The sequence below is a fragment of the Planococcus citri genome, chromosome 4, assembly GCF_950023065.1.
Source record: "Planococcus citri chromosome 4, ihPlaCitr1.1, whole genome shotgun sequence".
Lineage (NCBI taxonomy): Eukaryota > Metazoa > Arthropoda > Insecta > Hemiptera > Pseudococcidae > Planococcus > Planococcus citri.
Window position 1 is genome coordinate 28,302,641 of NC_088680.1, and position 20,366 is coordinate 28,323,006.

The 20,366-nt window shown below is 34.5% G+C and overlaps 1 protein-coding gene across 1 annotated transcript in view; it reads left to right on the plus strand.

The window, feature by feature from the left end:
- Window positions 1–659: 659 nt before the first annotated feature.
- Window positions 660–20,366, plus strand: part of LOC135845856 (protogenin A-like) — a 192,533-nt gene continuing 172,826 nt past the window's right edge. Inside the window, exon 1 of the mRNA XM_065364705.1 lies at window positions 660–837. Coding sequence (XP_065220777.1) covers window positions 735–837 — 103 coding nt within the window. The 5' untranslated portion in view covers window positions 660–734. The remainder of the gene's footprint in view (window positions 838–20,366) is intronic.

Below are 20,366 nucleotides of genomic sequence, written 5' to 3' on the forward strand. Positions count from 1 at the left end.
CACGCCACCTTTGTTGAAATTTTCCAAACCGAATAAGAATTCGTATCTGGAAGGAAAATTTTCAAATATTGTTCTACGTACTGAGAACTAATTAACCACATTCGAAACGTGATTTATTAGACTAGAAATCTGACCGGAAACTCTTAACGAGTAGAATGTCGATGCCACCGAAGACGACGATGAGTAATACCTATTTCAGATTAGCCAGCTTTTTGTACTCGATTTACATTGTATCGTGATCGTGTTATTTTTAAGTACGATTATAAATTCTAAACGCATGTTGGCAATGCCATTTTTATGGTCATTTTTTTTTTCATTTCGGCTGCTGGCATTCTATTATAATTCGTGAATGATTTCACGGATTAATTACCGAATGATAAACGCTACAAGAATGTGTAACAACAAAGTAGCCATTTAATACGACACGACAAGTTTGACAAGTTTATAATTAATTTATTCGTTCGTAAGCTTATACCGAATCGATTTCCATTAAAAAGAAATAATTTTCAATCAGCTAAGGTCGGCCGATCGGCTTGCCAAAATTTTTTTTACCGCTCGTTTCGTAAATTTTAAAGCACGCTCTTCGCTGGAGTATTTCGAGTTTCGTCAAATGGCACCACTGCTCGCTCCATTGTGATAGTAAACAAACACTTCGAAACCGCTGTATTACTTGTGAATATCTGGAATGATGCGTAGTTGCGCGTTGTACGTGATGTTACGATGAGTTAAGAAGTATGAACTATGATAGAAGTTTAATTATTACATGTGAATTTATGGCGGTAAAGGGATTTTTAATATTATTATGTGCTACAACTATATTCGTCGAATTATCTTACGGTGAGTTTGTCTTAATTTTTAATATCAATATTCGTCAGTAATTAAATAATTATTATTTTACGAGTTAACTAAATATGGCGCGTTCGTGGTTGGGAATGTTTTGTGTAAACCAGTTCGTAAGGTAGAGCTAAAGCGCGATGTTAGTTACCATTAGATAAATTTATTCGTGTCAATGACTCGAGTTGCGTGGTATTTTTCTTTATTCGAAGATTTATTATTATTTTTTTCTCGTGTTCGAAATCATTATAAAGTTTTATCAAAAAATGTTCAACGAAAATCAGCCTATATTCTAGTAACGATATCCTTAATGTTGATAAACAAAATATACATTCATATCCTGTTTGAAGGTTTTGGCAAATGGTTCATTGAGAAATAGTGTATTTGTACGGTATGTCGAGTAGTAATTGTGTGCTGAAAATTGTTCCATGGTGTGCCATGTGCACGTGAGTGAATGAGATTTTGATGAGATTCTTTGTGTAAGTGATAAGGGCTTTATTAACGTAACACCTGTGTTTTGATACGAGTAATTTTCGCTTTGCTGGTGTTTTTCTCTCTAATTTGTCATCGTTGTTCTAATGTAACCGAATCGTTTTAGTATTTTTTTTTTAATTTCACATGTTCACTTTAGCCATAATAATTAATGCAGTGGGTTTCATCTCATCCGTGTACATTCGGTTATATGTACCACGAATCCTCTTACTCGTACACGTACTTTCATCCAAGACGAATGGGAAATCTACGAAGCATTATACGAGGAGGACGATGAGGAGTAAATCATCACATAATTCGAGTAACCAGTAGCCAATTAATGATGCCACACGAACGAACGAAAATGTTTTCATTGCTAGATGATTTAAAACTTGCCGAAATAGGGCAATAATTTTGCAACAAACCGAAAACAAGATACGGTTATTTTGGAAATTTTTCATACTAAATTAAGAGGTTTTTTCGACGTTGTTAGTTGTCGCAGGTGTCACGAAAATTCGTTCGTTCGTCGTCGTCTTCGTCGTTGGTAAAAAACGTGATGTAATTTTTGATGTAAACAAGGCCGTGACAAATGAGAAGATACCCACCTCCCCTTATACTTCAGAGATAGGTTTCTCGAGTATCCCGAAGGATTCTCCAATATAATGTTGAACACTGAACTGAGTAAATTTCATTATACAATTTGACGATGACGAGGAGTATTTTTCATGTGTAAATTTTTAGCTCCTTTTGGGATTCAGTTCATGTAGAGGCTTTCGCAACCTGAAACCGATCGACCAAGATGGAAATTCGGTAAGGCTTTGGGACTGAACTGATGTAATACAAAGGCTCGTGAATTTTTCATCTTCTTTTTGGTTGGTCATTTTCATTGCACGTTTTGGAAAGCATTTTCCTTCCTCTTCATGCTCGTCGCATCGAGTGGGAACTTTTGATAGAGGCGAAGAGGAGAAGTAGAAATGAAACCTGCGGTTGACTTTTCGATACACAGGACACGAATCGAGTTACCACAGAGGTGGTGTCCTGGGGGTGAATTTTTCTGCTATTTATCCGTCGAAACGGTTATTGAAAAAAGTGAACGTGATACGAGATATTTTACACGGTTTGATGGTGTTTCCTGTTTATTTTAAAACCCAGAGTTACATTTGTTTATTTTCCATTAACCGCCCGTCTCACCCTTTCTGTGTCCTTCTTCCTTATCCTTTTTACTCGACGTTTTTAGTCGGATTTTTTTCCCTGCTCGATGTCGACGATCGGTTCGCCCACATGAGGCTATTTTATTTTGGTCGTTGTGATCTTTGACTTTGAGATATACACGATGATGAATTTACCAGAGTCTGGATCTTTTGATCGTGTGGAAATCTCGAAATGTATTCGATATGTTTGAAAGATATTTGACATTTTTCAAGTATAGGTATGTGGTATAGCAAAGTCTTAGATCGACTAATGAATGGAAAATAATTATTACATGTTAGCTTAGGTAGCTGTGTTTTTACAGCTCTGTTTTATTAATGATTTCTATCTCTATTTCATCTCTAGCTATTGCTATGGTTATTTTAGATAATTATTCTGAATAATTGTAGATTTTTCTTCAATTTTATAGGGTAATTTGTTCTATGTATTCTATGTGCTTAAATTTTATTCATAAATTCGAAATAACCTGGTCCTAAAGTTTCGATCAAACTAGTAGAAGATACGTGGCATGTAATGTTGGCTGTATTTTCGATCTGCTGAGTTCGAATAATCACTTAATTGTGTCATAGGATCCTTTTATACCATTCGCAAGAAAATTTTTCTTTATTGTGAGAAGATTTTACCGAAAAAATTGAGTGAACGTATAAACTTGACGCACTCGAACACATTTCTACAATATTCCACATTCTCATCGCAATTTCAAACTTTTTGGAACCTCCAGAGCGGTTTGAAATTTCTGAAAAAAATTTTGAAATTTCTGGAGAAAATTGAAAAATTGCTACAGACTCCAGTATAGCTCAAAATTAGTATAGTTGTTGAAGTGTAAGAGTAAAATTGAAGGAATTATTCACATTGGTATATTTTTTTTGAAAAATTGATATTTCATGAAAAAGTGGGGAAATTTCTATTGAAAGAGGGTTTTTAAATTTTTTAGATTTTCATAAATTCGCTAAAAAAATTCAAAAATGGACTTTAGGACCTAAAATTTTTGTTACTAACATGCTTTTTCAATGTGGCAATACTTGTGTAAAGTGTTCAAAATCATTTTTAATTTTTTTTTAAATGTCCAATGTAAATTACAATTACTTTTCCCCAATTTCAATTTATAGGTAAGGTAGAGGCCTAGAGGGGTTCCATAGAAAAGGGGCCTTAGTCAATTTTTTGCTTTTCTGATTGTTACAATTCTATAATTATATTATCATCATCACCATTGAACTTTGACCCTGTAAGCTGTTCAGCCTGTCTGGGAAACTGTAGAAGAAATTGTTTGTCGATATGTCATCAAGTTTTTTCTTCGGTCTTCCTCTGCTCCTCCTGCCCGTTGGAGTGTATTCTTTGACTTTTCTAGGGACTGTTCGTCAAGCATTCTATCGACATGTTGATTTTCAGCCTGTTTAGTTTCTTCCATTGCAAGGGCTTTTTTGCCTGCTGACCAACAAGGTTCCCTGATTTTCCAGCCAGTTTCTTCTTGTTGTTGCTTTCTCGAGAAGTTGTTTTTTTTGGTATTTTTGCTTCTACGGGTTTCTAGCACAAGGAAGTATAGCTTGATGAGGGGTCTGCCCTCTGCACTGTCAAACTGACTTTCCCAAAGTTTGGTTATACCATTATAGCACCTAACTCTCGCTTTTGTACAGGATTCATGCCTAGCACTAGCAGTGTGTATAACTCTTGCATATTAGGGTTTCCAAGCTACGCTACTCTTCGTGTTGCTGCTTCAGGGATATTTTTCCAATTGTTTTCTCTTCTCCCTTACTTCCTGAGACAGCTTGATGTTGTAGCCCATTCAGGTTGCAGCTTTGACGCTGGGCATATGCCAAGGTGTTAGGTTTAGTCTTAGCCTCATCCTCAGCTTTCAGCCTGCCAAAGATGAGTTACCAGCCTCCATTATGTGGATGCTCCAAACCTCTCGTAGGGTTTGTCTTCTCTACTCCTGGGACTGGCAGTTGTAACGTAGATCGTACTTACCCCAAGTTGGCCCAAGATGCCCAATTCTAAATATATATGTATAGTATCGTTTGTCTTAATTATGTAAAGTGGATAACTCCAATTTTTGACCAAAATGAGTTTTGACCGCAATTTGATTTTTCTTCACTTAATTCATAAGTTGAAACCTTAAAAACACACCTGTGCAGGCCCATTCGCCTATTATCTGTGGTTGAAGTCGGGAAAATTATCTAACTCTGCTAAAGGATAACGCACTGTGTATTTAGCTACATGAAACTGTTTCATTTTTACATTACATGAAAATTACTTCTGGTGAATTCATTGGTGTAGTATTCGCGTTTGAAGTTGGGAAAAATACCAACTCCACTCAAAGTGGCTTAAAATGTGGCAATTGAAACAATTTTTTAGCAGAATTTTTTTTTTACTCTAGTAAATAACCTTAACTATGTAACTCCCATCAATAGTTTATAACGCTGTTTTTCGCATTTCCTGAACAATTTATAAAAGTAGAGTTGGCCACTTTGTGTATTAAGACGACGGTATTTAAATTTTTTCTATTATTTCACCATATTCAGCGATATTGAAGAGTGTTCTTTCATGAAAAAAAACACGAATTGGAAAATGTTTGCTTTTAGTAAAAAATTGAAGTTATTTGAACTTGTAAAAATCAGTGAAAAAAATTGACTAAGGCCCCTGTTCCACGAAGCCCCTCAATTTTGAGAATGAATGTATTTTGGAATCATTGTACTAACCAAAATTTCTGCTGCCTAAATTTATTGTTTAATTTTTGTAAAATTTCAAAGACATTTTCTTGAAGATGTGTTTCTGACTCAACACGGACCCCTCCTCTCCCCCTCCCCCCTCGTCAAAAGAGATGAAACCATTACAAGATTCAACATTTTAAAAATGTGAAAGGCAACTGTTCAAATTACATAGTTACTCAATTTTGTACTTCAACCAAATTTAAAACTGAATGCGGTTTGAATTCCCTGAGATGGCGAATTTTCAGATTATTAAGCACACCGAAGTATGCAGCCTGATTTCAGATTTTCAGTCACTTTGATCTATTCTCAAACCATGAAAAAATTTGTAAATAGCAGGGAAAATCAAAATTTTTTGGAGGCTCCAAATCTGCGGACAATATGGCTATTTTTCAATAAAAATAGTTTGATAATCTGTCCATTATGTATCGATTGGGTCAACTACACGTCCAGTGAATTCACAAAATGGAGAAAAATCCACGATCTAAGAAACCTATATTCTGGCCATAATGTTGATGACGACGAAAAAGCATACTGAAGTGGAACTTGTTTGCCAATGATTTTTTATTTACTCGCTATACTTACGTAAGGCAGCTTTCAACCCTCTATTAGAGACACTAGTTAATGGTATTCACCAAAGGTACCTGGTTACGCTTGTTCTTTAAATATTCATCGTATTTTGTGTGATTAAAGGAGTAGGGAAAAAAGCACATATAATGGTATATTTCGCTCTAACGGTAATTGTTATCCGCTTTTATTCGAGAGTTTTTCTTTTAAACCATCAAATCGTTCGGTAATACTTATTTCGGTACCTCGTTCCAAAAACTATTCCCACGGATAAGCTATTTGCCCAAATCCGATCAAAAAGTTAAACGTTTGTACGGAAGAAGGGGTTAAAAAATTAATTACCACTGTGCATCGTTGGTAGTACATAAAATTCGTGTATTTATGTTTAGCCGGGCTCATTCAGCTCGAGACTGATTAATAAATTAACTCCAGTTAATTATAATGGATATAATTTTTTCCTAAGGTATATGGTTCGTAAGTAATGGCCAACAACGTGTTGTGTTTTTTTGGTTACTCTTTTCGCGAAAAAAAAAACACATATTCGTTTAATTACTTCCAGCTCGACTTAAATTTTATTCTTTGTGAAACGGAAACAACCTATACACAGGATGCTATTTTGTAAAACTGCATGTCACGAGAGGGTGCCCCTGGCGTATTCATGCTATCGACATGACCCACAGGCGAGCCAAAATGATGGATGGTGATGAAGGAAAAATTAATATTCCTAGTTATAAACGTTAACAATTAAATACTTTGTATGTGATATTTATTCTCAAGTGTAATCTTTTTATGCGATACACGTGTCTTTAAGCGAGAAATTATCCAATTTTTTATATCTATTTTTAATCTTTTGAAACATAATGCACTTTTTTTGCATCATTATTCTGCCAGATTGATTATGCAAGACGTTAAAGTGTGCTTATGTGCATGATTTTTCATTCAAAAAAAAAAAAAAAAAAAAAAAAAAAAGAGGACACCTGGTTAAAGAAAAGTTTAACCTTACAATGAGTAGTTAACTACTCGAACCTGTGTTGAAATGATGGTTTAAAAAAAATGTAGTTATTATGTAAGAGTTACATGAGATGCATAAATGATGACATATTTTCATTCTACCAAGTTGCATATGAAAGAAAATTACATTCATTTTTTTTACCAAATGGTTTTCCTTTTCCCTTCAATTTCCTTCATATCATGGTGAACTTTTCGTTGAGAAGTGATGGGCTGTGTGATAAAAATTTTACTGGTGGTCTTATTTGATTTGAAAAAACTGAGTGCATGAATTTCAAATGCAGGATTTCCTCTTTGTCCATCTATTGCTGTAGTATGGTGGTATGCTGAAGTTGAATAACTAATTGAACGGATTCCATATGGTTATTATTCGGTAATTGACCCGCTTTTGTACTTGATGACTTTACTTTCTATTTTTTATGAGATGTGGTTATGTTTTTTAGTTAATTAATTTTTTTTTGAACGTCTTGTATGTTTGCTGGTTGTGCACTCGAGTATGTGTTTGGGTTGAATAGTTTGATAGGTGACTACTGAGGCGAAAGTGGGGATGAGATGGTTTGTAAGTAAGATGAACATTGAACATTATTGTACTAGTAGAAATATGTATAAGAAGCTTCTGATTTGGTGACTTATGGGAAATTTTTTTTTTAATCTGAAACTATGCCACAACCTAAGGGGTGGTAAGAGTATACCTTGTAATTTTCATGCATTCGCTATTTCTTGTAAAATTACCAAACTTTGAAGGCTCATACCTCAAAATTGGTTGCCTCAGAGCAAATCTAATAAATTGAAAATGATGTGTTGCTATACTTAGTCGTTGGTGAGGTTTTTGAAAGTAGGCACCGAATTTGAATATTTGCTCATTTATTGGACCTGATCCATGCGTTCTTCTCTAATCCCCAACATTAAAAGTCACTTTCAAGGTAACCAAATGCAGATATGGAATTTTTCTAATCTTTCTCAAAAGATTTTTCAATCTGTAACGATATCCCATCAATTTTAAAAACAGATTTTTAAAACTAGTTTGAATCCGTAATCCAAGAAAAAGTCATTTTATTCTCAGAATTTTTAGTCAATTTGTTTATCAAGTATTTGATATTCAATTGCACTGGTTCGTAAATCTTACGAATGCTTACTTTCATTTATGATAATTTGCAATGCATATTTTCAAAAAAGGTATTTTTTTTACCTGGTTTAATGCAGTTGACTTGAAAAAAACCACCGCATCTTGCCAATGTATGTAGATGTACCATTTTGTTGATTTGTTGAAAAGTGCATTACCTAGATTTTTAATGATTCTTATGTCAGCAGCGAATTATTCGTGTAAATGATGCTGTGTCTTGGAAAGTAAAGAAGCTGTTTGCATTTAATTACTAAGTACTTGTATTTTTTGGCATGATCATGTACTTTTTTCTATGTACTAGAGAGTTATTCCAAGTGACGAATAATTTCCATTCCAAGTAGAAAAATTTAAAAAATCATCCAAAAATACACAACGAAAAATTTCGGGTGGTGTTGGTAAATTTTTGAAAATTTAAATTCGGCTCCCTGAAAATATAAAAATTTGGAGGTAGATACTTGATTTATTGAGCTGAAATTTAGATTACACCTTTTTTTTGGACTTCTGAATTATTAATTGGTGTTGCTGGTTTTGAGCTGCTCTGGTGTCTAAAGGAATAATGCTGAATTTTTTATACCTGATGATGAATTTTTTCAGAATTTTATTGCTGATTTCAGTTCAAATAAAAAAGGTGTCTTTAGGAAATTTGACCTAAATTATAGTCCATAAAAGGTAAGGTAATTGGCGTAATTCGACATCCAGAGCTTGAACATAGCATCGATTTTTTCAAAATAGGATTTTCAATAATCGAAAGGTACCAAAGAAGAACGTAAAAATAATTTTCTTTGAAGGCATTTTAACATCCCCTGCCCCCCTTCAATTTATCTTAAAGTCCAGATATCCTAAGTATGATTGGAGTTGATGAGATTGTGTACGATCTGGAAAAGTCAGGGGAAATCATTCCTCTGAATGACTGAACAGTGAACATTCTGTGAAATTGAAAAAAAAAATCAAAATATTTAGCTTCTGAAATTTTACTATGGTGATGTTTTGTTGAAGTACCCAGGTAATTATTCAAATAAATGCATAAATTATTCGACCCAAAATTCACGTGATTTTTATCAATTTCATGTTTACCTTCCTCATATACTCGTGTCACATATTTTCCATCCTATTAGGGAAACAAAAACACATTTTACTCTTTCTCGTAATTACATTTCGACTTTAATTCTTCCCGCGTAATTGAAATCGTTACCGAAGTAACATTAAAGGCAGCAAAAAATGCGTACACGCGTTTTAAAATTATTAAATGAGAGAGAAAAAATAGAGTAGGCGATGAAATTAACGCATTTTTTTCTCTTACATTAAACTAGGTATATGGTACACGTACAGAAAACATTAGAAAAAAAAATTTTCATTTCAACTCGAACAAATGCTAGAAAAAAATTTAATATCTGAAAAGTTTCAGGCTATGTACACGATAAATCCCCAATTCGTATTACGTACACGATATTATTTCATACGTTTGTGTATGAAAGAAAGAACACGAGCACCATAGGGAAAGAGACACGACGCTACGTGAACATGAGAGCCAAAGGCGGAGGCATTTTACGCTAAATTTACCCAATAAGTTGTATTTAACAAAATTAATTTCGCTGCTGGCTTTTTATAGGAAGAAAAAAAAACGGACAGAAATAGCTGCTTAATTTTTTATATGCTTGTACATTCATGTTTGATAGAGAAAGAGGAGACTGAGATGATGAGGAAAGATGAAGCTCTTGAATTTCTTACAAATAGAGTAGGTATGTAGTGTACTATAAAAGAGATGGAAAAAAATCTGACGCGTTTAAAAAGTCGTCGAAATTAGCATTTTAAATTAATTTTATCTCAATACATCAAAATGCTTTTATCGTTATTGTACGCGTGCTTGAGTTGTTATTTTTCACATGTTGGTGTGTCGTTTACGGTGTCTTAACTGTCTACTGGTATGTGAGAAGTGCGAAAGTACAGAATGAATAAAATTTTGCTAGAACCATTTTAAAGTAAGTAAATAGAAAATTGTATCGAAATTTCAGTATAGGAAGTAAGAAAATGAGCATATTCCTCTCCCACTCGAAATAGAATCTTATGCATGAATTTTTCAATATTCATTCAAAAACACAAAAATACTTGAGAAAGCTAATTGGATGATGCCTTTTGGGCAAAAATGCTGATTTTTTTTTGAATGGGTCAATTTTCGAATCAAAATTACGACTTTCTCATATCATTCAGAACCCTGGAACACCCCCCTCCCTCCTCCGCCCTTCAATTCGTCCAATCTACCAAACGTGCCCAATTGCCCAAACCTTTTGAACCCTTCAATATCCTCTTCATTGCAAAAGAAAGAAAAAAACCAACACATGGATCCATTTTCGAAAACCCCTTCACTCCCAAACGCTTTGAATTTAATTCGCGACTGGTCCTCTGCGAAAAAATGAAACCTCGACGTAAAAAAATTCCAACCTCTTAATTATCACATCCCCAATCCCGATCGTCGTTTCTTCAAAAAACCGACGCTCGTTTAGATTTTATTCATACGCCATACACACAATTGATTTCTCTATCTGTACTATTTCATCACGCTGCGAAGCTAGTTATCGTCGAATTGCGTACATCGTTGGTGAAAAAAGAGTAAAAGAGAGGGTAAGAGAATGAAAAAAGAAAGAAAGAAGAAAAAAAAAAGGGGAAAAAGACATCTATGAGTACCACTACCATCACACATCGGACTCGTCGTCCACGTTCTGATCCTTGTGTGTACATACAAGACAAAAAAGCCGCCATGCGCCGCTGCCAATGCCACCTCCGTTCCGACGTCTTGGTCTTTCGGTCTTGGATTGTGTGCGCTTCTCGTTTGCAAAAAAGCTGACGAAAATATAGTTTAATAACCCCTAAAATGGCGTTTTTCTCGTGGGGTTAGCTGATATTATGTATTTGTTCTCTTTCAACCCTCCGTATTTCGTTTCGCGTCTTAAAAACTGGTCTTAGGAGGCCTCGCCGGCGCGCCGCGCAGACCGCCGAGAAACACGGTGCGTGTATCCTGCGGAGACGATGACGCCCTTTTGCAGGACGCGCGAGCAGAATCGAATATTCCTCGTATATTTTTGATGGCCATACCATACCATTATAGCGGATTCTTCTCAATTTCTCTTTCTTCTTCATCACCATCGTCATCATCATCATATGTGTTGGCGACCTTGAAACACCTCTCTCTATCTCTCTTACAAACACAAACACGCGTACCAATTGATGATATTTCGCATATCTTACTTTACCTTCAGCCGAAGTTTTGTTTCTCAAATTCGCAACGATGGAAATGAACTTTCAGGCATTTTTTTTTTCGGTACCACATCTCTTGTTTGAAATATAAAGAGAGGAATTTGAGAAGAGAAAAACTTATCCTAATATTTTATTGGCTTTCGATATTATACGACGTTCGACATGGTGCTCTTTATTCGCCACCACCTTCGCCATATAAACGGGTGAAAAATTACCACCATTTCGTATATAGGTACCTTTTTTCCCTACCTCTCATTCAAAATGATAGCCTCTTGATGGAGGTATCTTAAATTTTACTATATATGTGCTCGTTACCGAAATGTCATCGTCGTCTTCGTCGATTCGCTACAAAAGATTTTTTCTCGTATATGAAAAATTTTACTTTTATTAACGTTAAATATGTTACCAATATACGTGAGAAATGGGACATTCTGCCTAGATTTACTTTCGACTCGATCCTTTCGCTATATTATTACCTTTTTCCTCTTTCTACCATTAAATGTCTCTGAAACGTTATTCTGTGTGTTAAACCGAGGTGTCTATGCTGAATTCTAAAAACAAAATTACGTGGTTTGGTTTACGTCGCAGGAGGTGTAGAATTTTTTTCATTGCTTTGTTGTTCGGCTTTTCTTCAATATTTACCCCTCCCTCTCCCTACCTTTGATCTAATTTTTTATGGCAATTAATGGCTCATTTTTGAAACGATTACTGAAGCTGCCCAAGGAATCGTTTTGAGCTAGCTCATTCTAATTTAAACGAGACCCAGCTGGCTCGAAAGAGAGTGTCTCAACACTCACCTTATCAAAATTTTCAGAAAAAAAACACTAATTTTAGTTTCCAGTAAGTTTTCATTTTTCTACCAAGTGAGAGAGCCAAAGTGTACCTAGGTACGAAATTTCAGGCATATCAGCTCAAGAATAAATTTTTCTATGACGAGAACAGTTGTCAAATTCGTGAATTTTTATTTTAATGATTTTTTACTTACTATATAAATATTTTGAAGGAGTAAAAAAAAATTGAAAAGATTCACAAAATAAACGAATTTTAATTTTTTTGCTATGAGTGTAATTTTTATCAACTTTTTCATGAAATATGCAGAGTGTCTACTGGCAAGAAAAAGGCAAGAAAGTTAGAAAAAGGCGAGAAATTCGCTTGGGTGGCAAGAAAGTTAGAAAATAGTATAGAAATTCCTTCGAAAAGCAAGAAAATTTCCAAGAATTCACATCAAAAATCTCTGAAAAATTGAAGTTATCCCAGCAAAATTTCAAGCTTTTATTTTGTTAAAATTGATGTTGTTCTACTTTTCGAATTGAAAATTTTCCAAAAATTTTGCCCTCGCTTCGCTCGGGCCATTCAAGATAATCTTTTCAACAATTTTAAGAATTCAAAAATTAAATAGGGAATTTTTGATTTCCAGGTACCCAAACCATTTGAAAAGTGCAAATTTTTCATTCTCTGAACAGAACGACTAACCTTTCAAAATTGTTGATATTATTGTGCTCCGATGAAAATGCAAAATAAAGCATTCAAAATGGCCGTTTTTTCGTTTTTCACAACAATTTTTTCAACAAATTTTCACTTCATTTCCATAAAATGATCATTCATTGTGTAGGGTTTTCTAAAAACAACCTAAAATGTTGATTTTTCGTGTCTTAAAATTCTGATTTTGCTCTCTCCTCAATCACAAATAAAAATATACCTAAGCTCTTTCGTGGTTTGATCCTGTAATTGTATTTGTCACTGGTATTCAGCACGTTAAAATTTTGATTTTTGTCGGAAAAATAAGTTTTTTGTTGGAAAAATGACATTATACTCCCCCTCCCCCAAATAACACGACTTCGATCCGCATTCGAGTTTACTTTTCATTTTGTTACTGTTATCATCATAGAATTGAATTCACTTCAGTAAACTTGCCTCAACGTTTGTTTTTATTACGTTTTTTTATTACTATTTTTTCATTTGAGAAATTAATTCACTTCTCTGCTTTGAAGAATAAATTTTTGAGAAATTTTGTTGGGGGGGGGGGGGTTAGAGGGGTTAGCGAAGATTATCTACAGGGTGGCCAGAAATATCGGGTACCCCTAAGAAAGTTTTTCATTAAAAATATAGGTTGGCAACGTGAAATAGATGCATATGATTGGTGGAATGTTATCTCTCCAGTCCAACAACCAATCATGTGCTATCATTATTATCATTCACTATGACCAACCGCGAAGTATTTGGCAGAAAACTTTTTAGGGGTACCCGATATTTCTGGACACCCTGTATGCGTAAATATGAAGAGTGGTAAGAAATTTCATTTTTGGAAGCAAGAAAAAAGCAAGAAAAAGGCGAGAAATTCGCTTTTTTGATTTTAGTAGACACTCTGAATATGTCAGAATGAGATCAAAATAAGACAATCTGAATAAATTTGAACTTTTTTTGATGTTTGGAATTGAAAATTTTATTTTTTCGAATTTTGATTTTTTTATGATGAGTTTATTTTATTGAATGAAGAGGGTTTTCAACTTTTTCAACGAATACGTAAAAATAGGGGTCAAATGGGTCAACTTCACCAATTAAAACCTTTTTTTATGTTTTAAATAAAAAAATTGCATTTTTTTTGCAAACTTTCAATTTTTTAAATCGACTTTACAAAATAACGCCATCCCAATTTTTTAATATCTTGTTCAGCATAATATATTTTTTTCAGAATTTTTGATAGTCGAAACAATATGAAAACTACGTTTTGAAACTTTTCGAGCTAATTTTTCGTACGGAAAAATGTGGCAACTGGCAACACTGATTTTTGTGATATCACCAAAAAGCCTTTCAAAACCCCTAACTATTGGAAAAAGTTCCATTTTCGTAGGTATCGCGGTTATCAAGTAATCCACTGCTGAAATGTATGATATTTCAAGCTCATTGAAACCTTTGACACCCTTTCGCAGCCTTTGAAAAAGAGCTAGAGAGCTGCAATTTGCTCCATTGGTCATCCCTTCGGAAGGTCTTTCCACAAAAAACATTTCAAAAAATCGCCGACCCCCCCCCACCACTTGTTGGTTGAATTAAAGTGGAATGACCCCTACCTAATTTAAATCAGCATTGAGCGTTTAATTTTGATTGAATTAATGATCGATTTTACCTACGAAATTAAAAATTTCATATCGAAAGCTGGTGTTGCCAAGATTCAACTTTTCTCGCACGCTAAAAATAAACATTTCTCGCTCGAGGTAGAATTTTTCAAATTTTTCGTAAAAAATGTCGATAAATTTGAAATATGATCGCTAGCAAAGCCTAAATTTTCGACGAAATTGTTAATATTCCGATGTGAAGCAGCTGATATGTGAGAAATTTTACACGAATAAATTTTAAAATATGCTGCGTAGCGTTGCTGTTGAAGACAAGTGAGAAAAAAATTGATTTTAACGATATTGCCTGTTTTTAGTGCAGAAAGAGCTTTGAGCGATGTAGTTTTTCGAAAATAACGTAAAATTTTTGATTAATTCTCTCTTGATGAAAATTTTTCGAGTGTTTTCGACACCTACGCTATTTTTTTAGTCTCCCTTCTCAAGCTTGTATTTTAGTATCAATTTATTCCCTCCCCCCCCCCAATTCATTAGATGGGAAAAGGAAAGCAAAGTTGTGTGGATGAAATTGGTGCATTTTAATTTTCAGACTTTTTTCAAATTGAATTCTAAACATTGAGTTGACTACGCAAAAAACATTTATCCATAATTCAAAACTTTCCATGAAGAGAAGACTTCACTCTCATTTTTCAAGTTTTTCTTCTAAAAATTAATTTTTAAGAGTTTCATTGAATTTTCAAAAACCGAAGCATCAAAATTTACACATCAGAAAAAATATTCATTTTGAAACACGACTGAACTTGACTTGTATGCAGTGCAGGGTGTCTACAAGAATTGGTTGACCAAAAATTACTACCTTCCAAAATATTTTCAACCCCCTCCCCCCTCCCCCTTCCACACAGATAAATTATTCATTTTTTTGGCTTGGACCTTGTGATTTTTTACATTGGAGTATACGTTTTCATCGATTAGTTCAGCTTCTCCTTTTTTTGCTAAAAGAGATCATCGGAAGAAATTGGAGAAATTGAAAACACTCGAATAATTTTTATTCTACCCCATCTAGAGAGAGAGAGGAAATTTTACGTGATTTTGCACAGTAAAAATCCTGCTGATTTCTCGTTCGTTTATTTCAAATAAAATGACCTATTAGGACCTTTCTTCGATTTTCGTTTATTTTATCCCTCAAATTAAAAGGTCATCGCCTACGTTTCAAGCCGTATTCGACCTTCCGGTTTATTTGTTCGGGTGAAGGACATTTTGGTTCATTTATTTTATACTGCGGGGACCTTATGTAATATTCAAAATGTGTGTACCGAAATTCAAACGAATAAAGATTTGACCACGTTAATGTAGTGGCCTGCTACGACAGCATTTTTTTTTGTCCCACTGTAGAAAATTTTTTAACGCGTTATAAACAGACAAAGTTGTAAGGGCGTGATGAAAATTACCATAAAACTACTATAAAATGGCGAACAGGGAAAAAAAGGCTATCTCGAGAGCGCGAAAAATTCACACTCGCGAGTAACATGTACTTCAGTTGAATACGTAACTAGACTAAGTGTGTACTGGATGTTTTGGCCGATCTGATTAAATTTATTTAAATTAAATCGTAAAAATCACCTCACGATGTAAAACGATTCGTTACGATTAACCATAGTCGAGTACGTACTGTATTTGTGTAGAGGTACAAGTGGTTAATAAAATATAATATAGTTTTAAAAACCTTAATCGTCGTGTAATTTATAAAATAACGGTGGGTTTTTATTGTTTTTAAGCATTCTGTATACGTATATAACGTCGCCCATCAATAACTTATCAAACGAATGTCTGTATTATAAATCAACTCATCGTACGTACGAGATATTAAATGAATACGAGCGTCTGGTTCTCTATTTTTCTCATCTTGCTCTCCCTGTAGAGAGTGTTTATGTCTCTTCGTGCATTAAAAAATGAGAGGAAAAAAAAAAGGAAATATACGACAAAGTCCACTTATCGTAGGTGCTCATAACGTGTCGTATATACACGTCGTTCGATAACGTTTAATTTTCAATTTTAATGTCATTTATTTGAAAAATCGACGACGTGATCGACTACACGAGGCAGGATGACGAGAGCAGGGGGTTTTCATCTTTATGATGGTACTTGCTTCACTCGTGTGTCTTGTCACTTTACGCCAAAATTGTATTTTTTTCCCTCAATCCCTATCCCTCGCTGCTTTATCCTTCTCATCCCCTGTTTCGATTGAAGTCATCATACAGTTACGTCGTCGAGGCTTTTCCTCGTCGACGACGTTGGCGTGGCGGTTTACTCGTCACCACATCAATTGCAAACTTACGCCTCGAGCGAAAACCTTAACGTAATTTTAATCGTTGTAAAAATATAACGAAATTGTACAATGTTGCTGGCTCGTGCTCTCGAACGATTACGCGATATATACTGGTAGTAAATCTTGATTGAAATCGATATTACCGCATGCGACAAGTTTACCAAGAGTCCGTTGTCGTATAGTTTTGCGACGACGACGACGTAGATTTCTGTATGTACATTAGAATGGTTAATTGAGCCGAACGACTATTTCCATTAGCTTTTTGGCGTGATGAACGGATTAAACGTAATGTTGCAAGTTGAACTTTCGCGCTAAGTACCTTTGTCAGGTAGCAGACGAACAATTACCGAGGTAATTTTTTCGCGCTAGTCGTCGATTAAACGACGACGTATCGGAGTTGAATTATTTATTACGTCGTAAAGAAGAAAAATTTTAGGTGTGGAAAACCCATGCGGTGGATTTGACGTTTGAATGGATTGGCGTTTGAGTGATTTTTTTCCCTACTGGTTTGCTGTTTGAAATTTCTTTCCTCTTTTTTTTCCTGCTCCGTTGTAACGATAAAGCTGTGATGGGTGATTTTTTTTTTGAAGGGATTTTATTAATGAAGGGTTACCAGAGTGTGTGTTTCTGCATTGCGAATGAGTTTTGGTCTTTCGGTTTTTTTTTTCGTCCTTAGTACGTATTCAGCGTCGTCGTGTGAATGGCCTGGCCTTTTCTCCTTACGCTATTTACGAGTATCCTAGGAGCCTATCAATGGTTCATTTCAATTTTTTTTTAGTAGTTTGAAGTCACAGGGTGTCTGCCAGGTCGTAAAAGTCACGATTTTGAAAATAGGTCGCAAAAGTTGCGAGAATCATCAAAAAGTCGCAAAAATCGTCCTGATTACATTTTAAAAACTTCCTTGATTATTATTCAATGGTAGTGCTACTGCCAAATTAACTTTTAAATAATCATAAAAGTTCAAAATTTCCATGCTGAAGAGAAATTTGTTCTCGTCCAATTTTTTGCTATGTTCTTTGTATTTCATACATTTTTGTATGTCACATGGAAACTATTGAAAGTTGTTCAAAAACTCCCTCCCCCCCCCCCAAGTATGAGTCTTATTGGAAACCCGGTTTTTTTTTCTTTAAGAAATGAGGGGGGTACGAAAAAAATGTTTGAAAAATGTCTCTGCTTAGACACCTCCAGGGTATCTAACAGGTAATGTAAGTAGTGAAAGAGTAGTGATTTTTAAAATGGGTAGTGAAAGTAGTGAATTTTGTTAGAAAGGTAGTGAAAAAATGAAAAAATTCAAATTTGTTTCTTTTTCTCGATCTTTATTCCGTAGAAAAGAGCTCATTTGTCGACTTTTTTAGAGCTTGAATTACACATTTTTGAGAGCTTTTGCCCTCGCTTCGCTCGGGCTGTTTACTCTTTTTTCCCATGAAAAACTATTGTTCAAATTCAAGAAATGTTCAAAGTTTGAATCAGAAAAAATAAACTCCTCCCTGCATGAAGATTAAAGAAATTTTTTTTCACTTCTCGAAACATGAATTTTTATAAGCTTCTGACATCGCTTCGCTTGGGCTCGTTAGCTTTTTTTTCAATTTTGAATTTTTCAAAAAAAATCATTTGAATTTCAAAATTTTGAAGCAAAGTAATAAACTTTTTATAATTAACCAATTCATCACACTAAAAGTCATCGTTTTTTACATATGTGCCTTACACTCGAAATAAAAAATTTGGTTTGTTAAAAAAAAGTTTTTCATTCGCTCAATTTCATTACATTAGCATGAACCTTTAACGTGAAAAAAAAATCAAAAATTGAAATGATAAAATTATATTTTTGACATCCGCATCCTTGAAAAAAATCTTGGGATGTTGAAGACATTGGAAAACTAAAAGTGAAAAATTCTAATGTGAAATTTTGCCTCCCCCGAGCTCCTTTTTTAAATAAAATCTCTAGTGTTTAAAAAATATCCTGCCAAAGTCCTGATTTTTTATTTTGAAATTTTGTTTGACACCTTGTCTTATAACGAATGTAATAAGCTCGTTTATTATTTGTATTGTTTTTTAAATAATTTTGCTGATTAAAATTACAAATTTTCTTCCAGTTTCATTTTTTTTCAAATTTCATGTGAAAATAATTTTTTTGTGTGTAAGGGGGGGGGGGGGGGTCGAGTGGATGACATTCTGAAAATCTGATTGAAAAAAGGTAGTGAAAAAAGTAGTGAAAAAGTAGTGATTTTTTCAAAAAAAAATCCGTTAGATACCTTGACCTCCGAATAACAGTAGAAATGAAAAATGTAAATTGTCTTAAGACAAGATTAAAAATATTGATCAAGAAAAATATCAACTTCTTTCAAAATTTGAGACCATCATCGAAATGTAAAAAGCAAATCTCTCGGAGCAAATTTTGAAAAGTTCAAAAAAAAAATTATGATCACCAAATGCAACTTGTTACGAGAACCCCTCTGCCATTTCTTCGCCTCTCCGCCGTCCCAAACAGGCTGCAAATTGACGAAAAAAATCAAAATAATTCAAACGTAAGTAGTATGCGAAAAATAATAGAAACATATTATGTATTCAAGACACTCAAAAAACAGAAATATGAAAGAATCCATCCTATGCTATCAGATTTATACCCCCACTAAAAGTGACAAAAAATCAGAAAAGCATTATTTTTATTTTACTTTCGAAGATTTTCAAGTAATTTGGATAATTTGTCATGAATTTTAGAACATTTCTGCCTCATTCCGGCACGCTGGTAATTTTTCTGATTTCACAATGATTTTGACTGAATAGCCTTTACAGTATTTTGGAAAATTCAAAAATCCTCCTCCAAATTTTCGTCTTTTTTAGTCATTTTTCTGTCGGTTACCCTGTTTTTCTGTTGTTTTTGAAATTTCTGAGGACAATGTGCAATTTTTGCAATATTTTTCAACAATGAAAATTCTTCGAGAATAGTTACATCTACTCAGTAATCGACTAAAAAATAAAGAATTAGGTATTTGAGGTTGATTGAATGGTGGAGGGAAGGGGGAGGGTTGAAATTTCCCTGGCTTCTGGAAAAGCTTTGTTTTATTGTACCTATGTTGATTGCGAAGAAAATGAAAAATTTCAACAAGTGATCCTGTCAAAAAAGTTATTTGATATCATGTTTCAGCACCTCCCCCCCCCCCTCTTCCAAAAACACAGACTTGCGATATTTTTACCCCTTGAAGTTAATTTTATAACAAAAAAAGAAATTCAAAATGTATCAATATTCAACTGATTTCTACTCGCAACAAGCAAAACTTCGGATGTATTGAGCTTTGAGCTTTTATAGGCACAATAAGGCCTTCGTCCAGGGTAATTTTTCGTGATCAGGTGTAGGAAAAAAATGCCAAGATTTACAGCAGGCCACCTTGCGACGCTTTCATAGGGGATTTTACTCTTTCAAAGTGTATTAGAGATTTATATGTGTTTGCGCTAAGCAGTCAGTAATGGTGGTTTCGCGTGTAAGCCGATCGGTAGGTAATCCTTTTGCACATGGTTGGAAACATCGAACGTCAGCCTCAGATCCGGACGAATGGTTGGCTGGGTTCGAAGGAATATCGAAGGGTATATGGTATGATGCAGCAGCAGTAAAGATTTCGTATTTTACTTTGTTTACCTGCGATTTTAAAAACCGAACGATGCGAACTCACCGCTGCCGGTGGCTTTTTACGATGACGTAGTGGTGCGCAAAATGTTGTAGGCGGATCAGGTGTAGATTTTCAGCATCGAGCTGGTACCTACTCGTATTATAGAATTGTGCCCAACGCGCCGTTCGTTATTCGCGA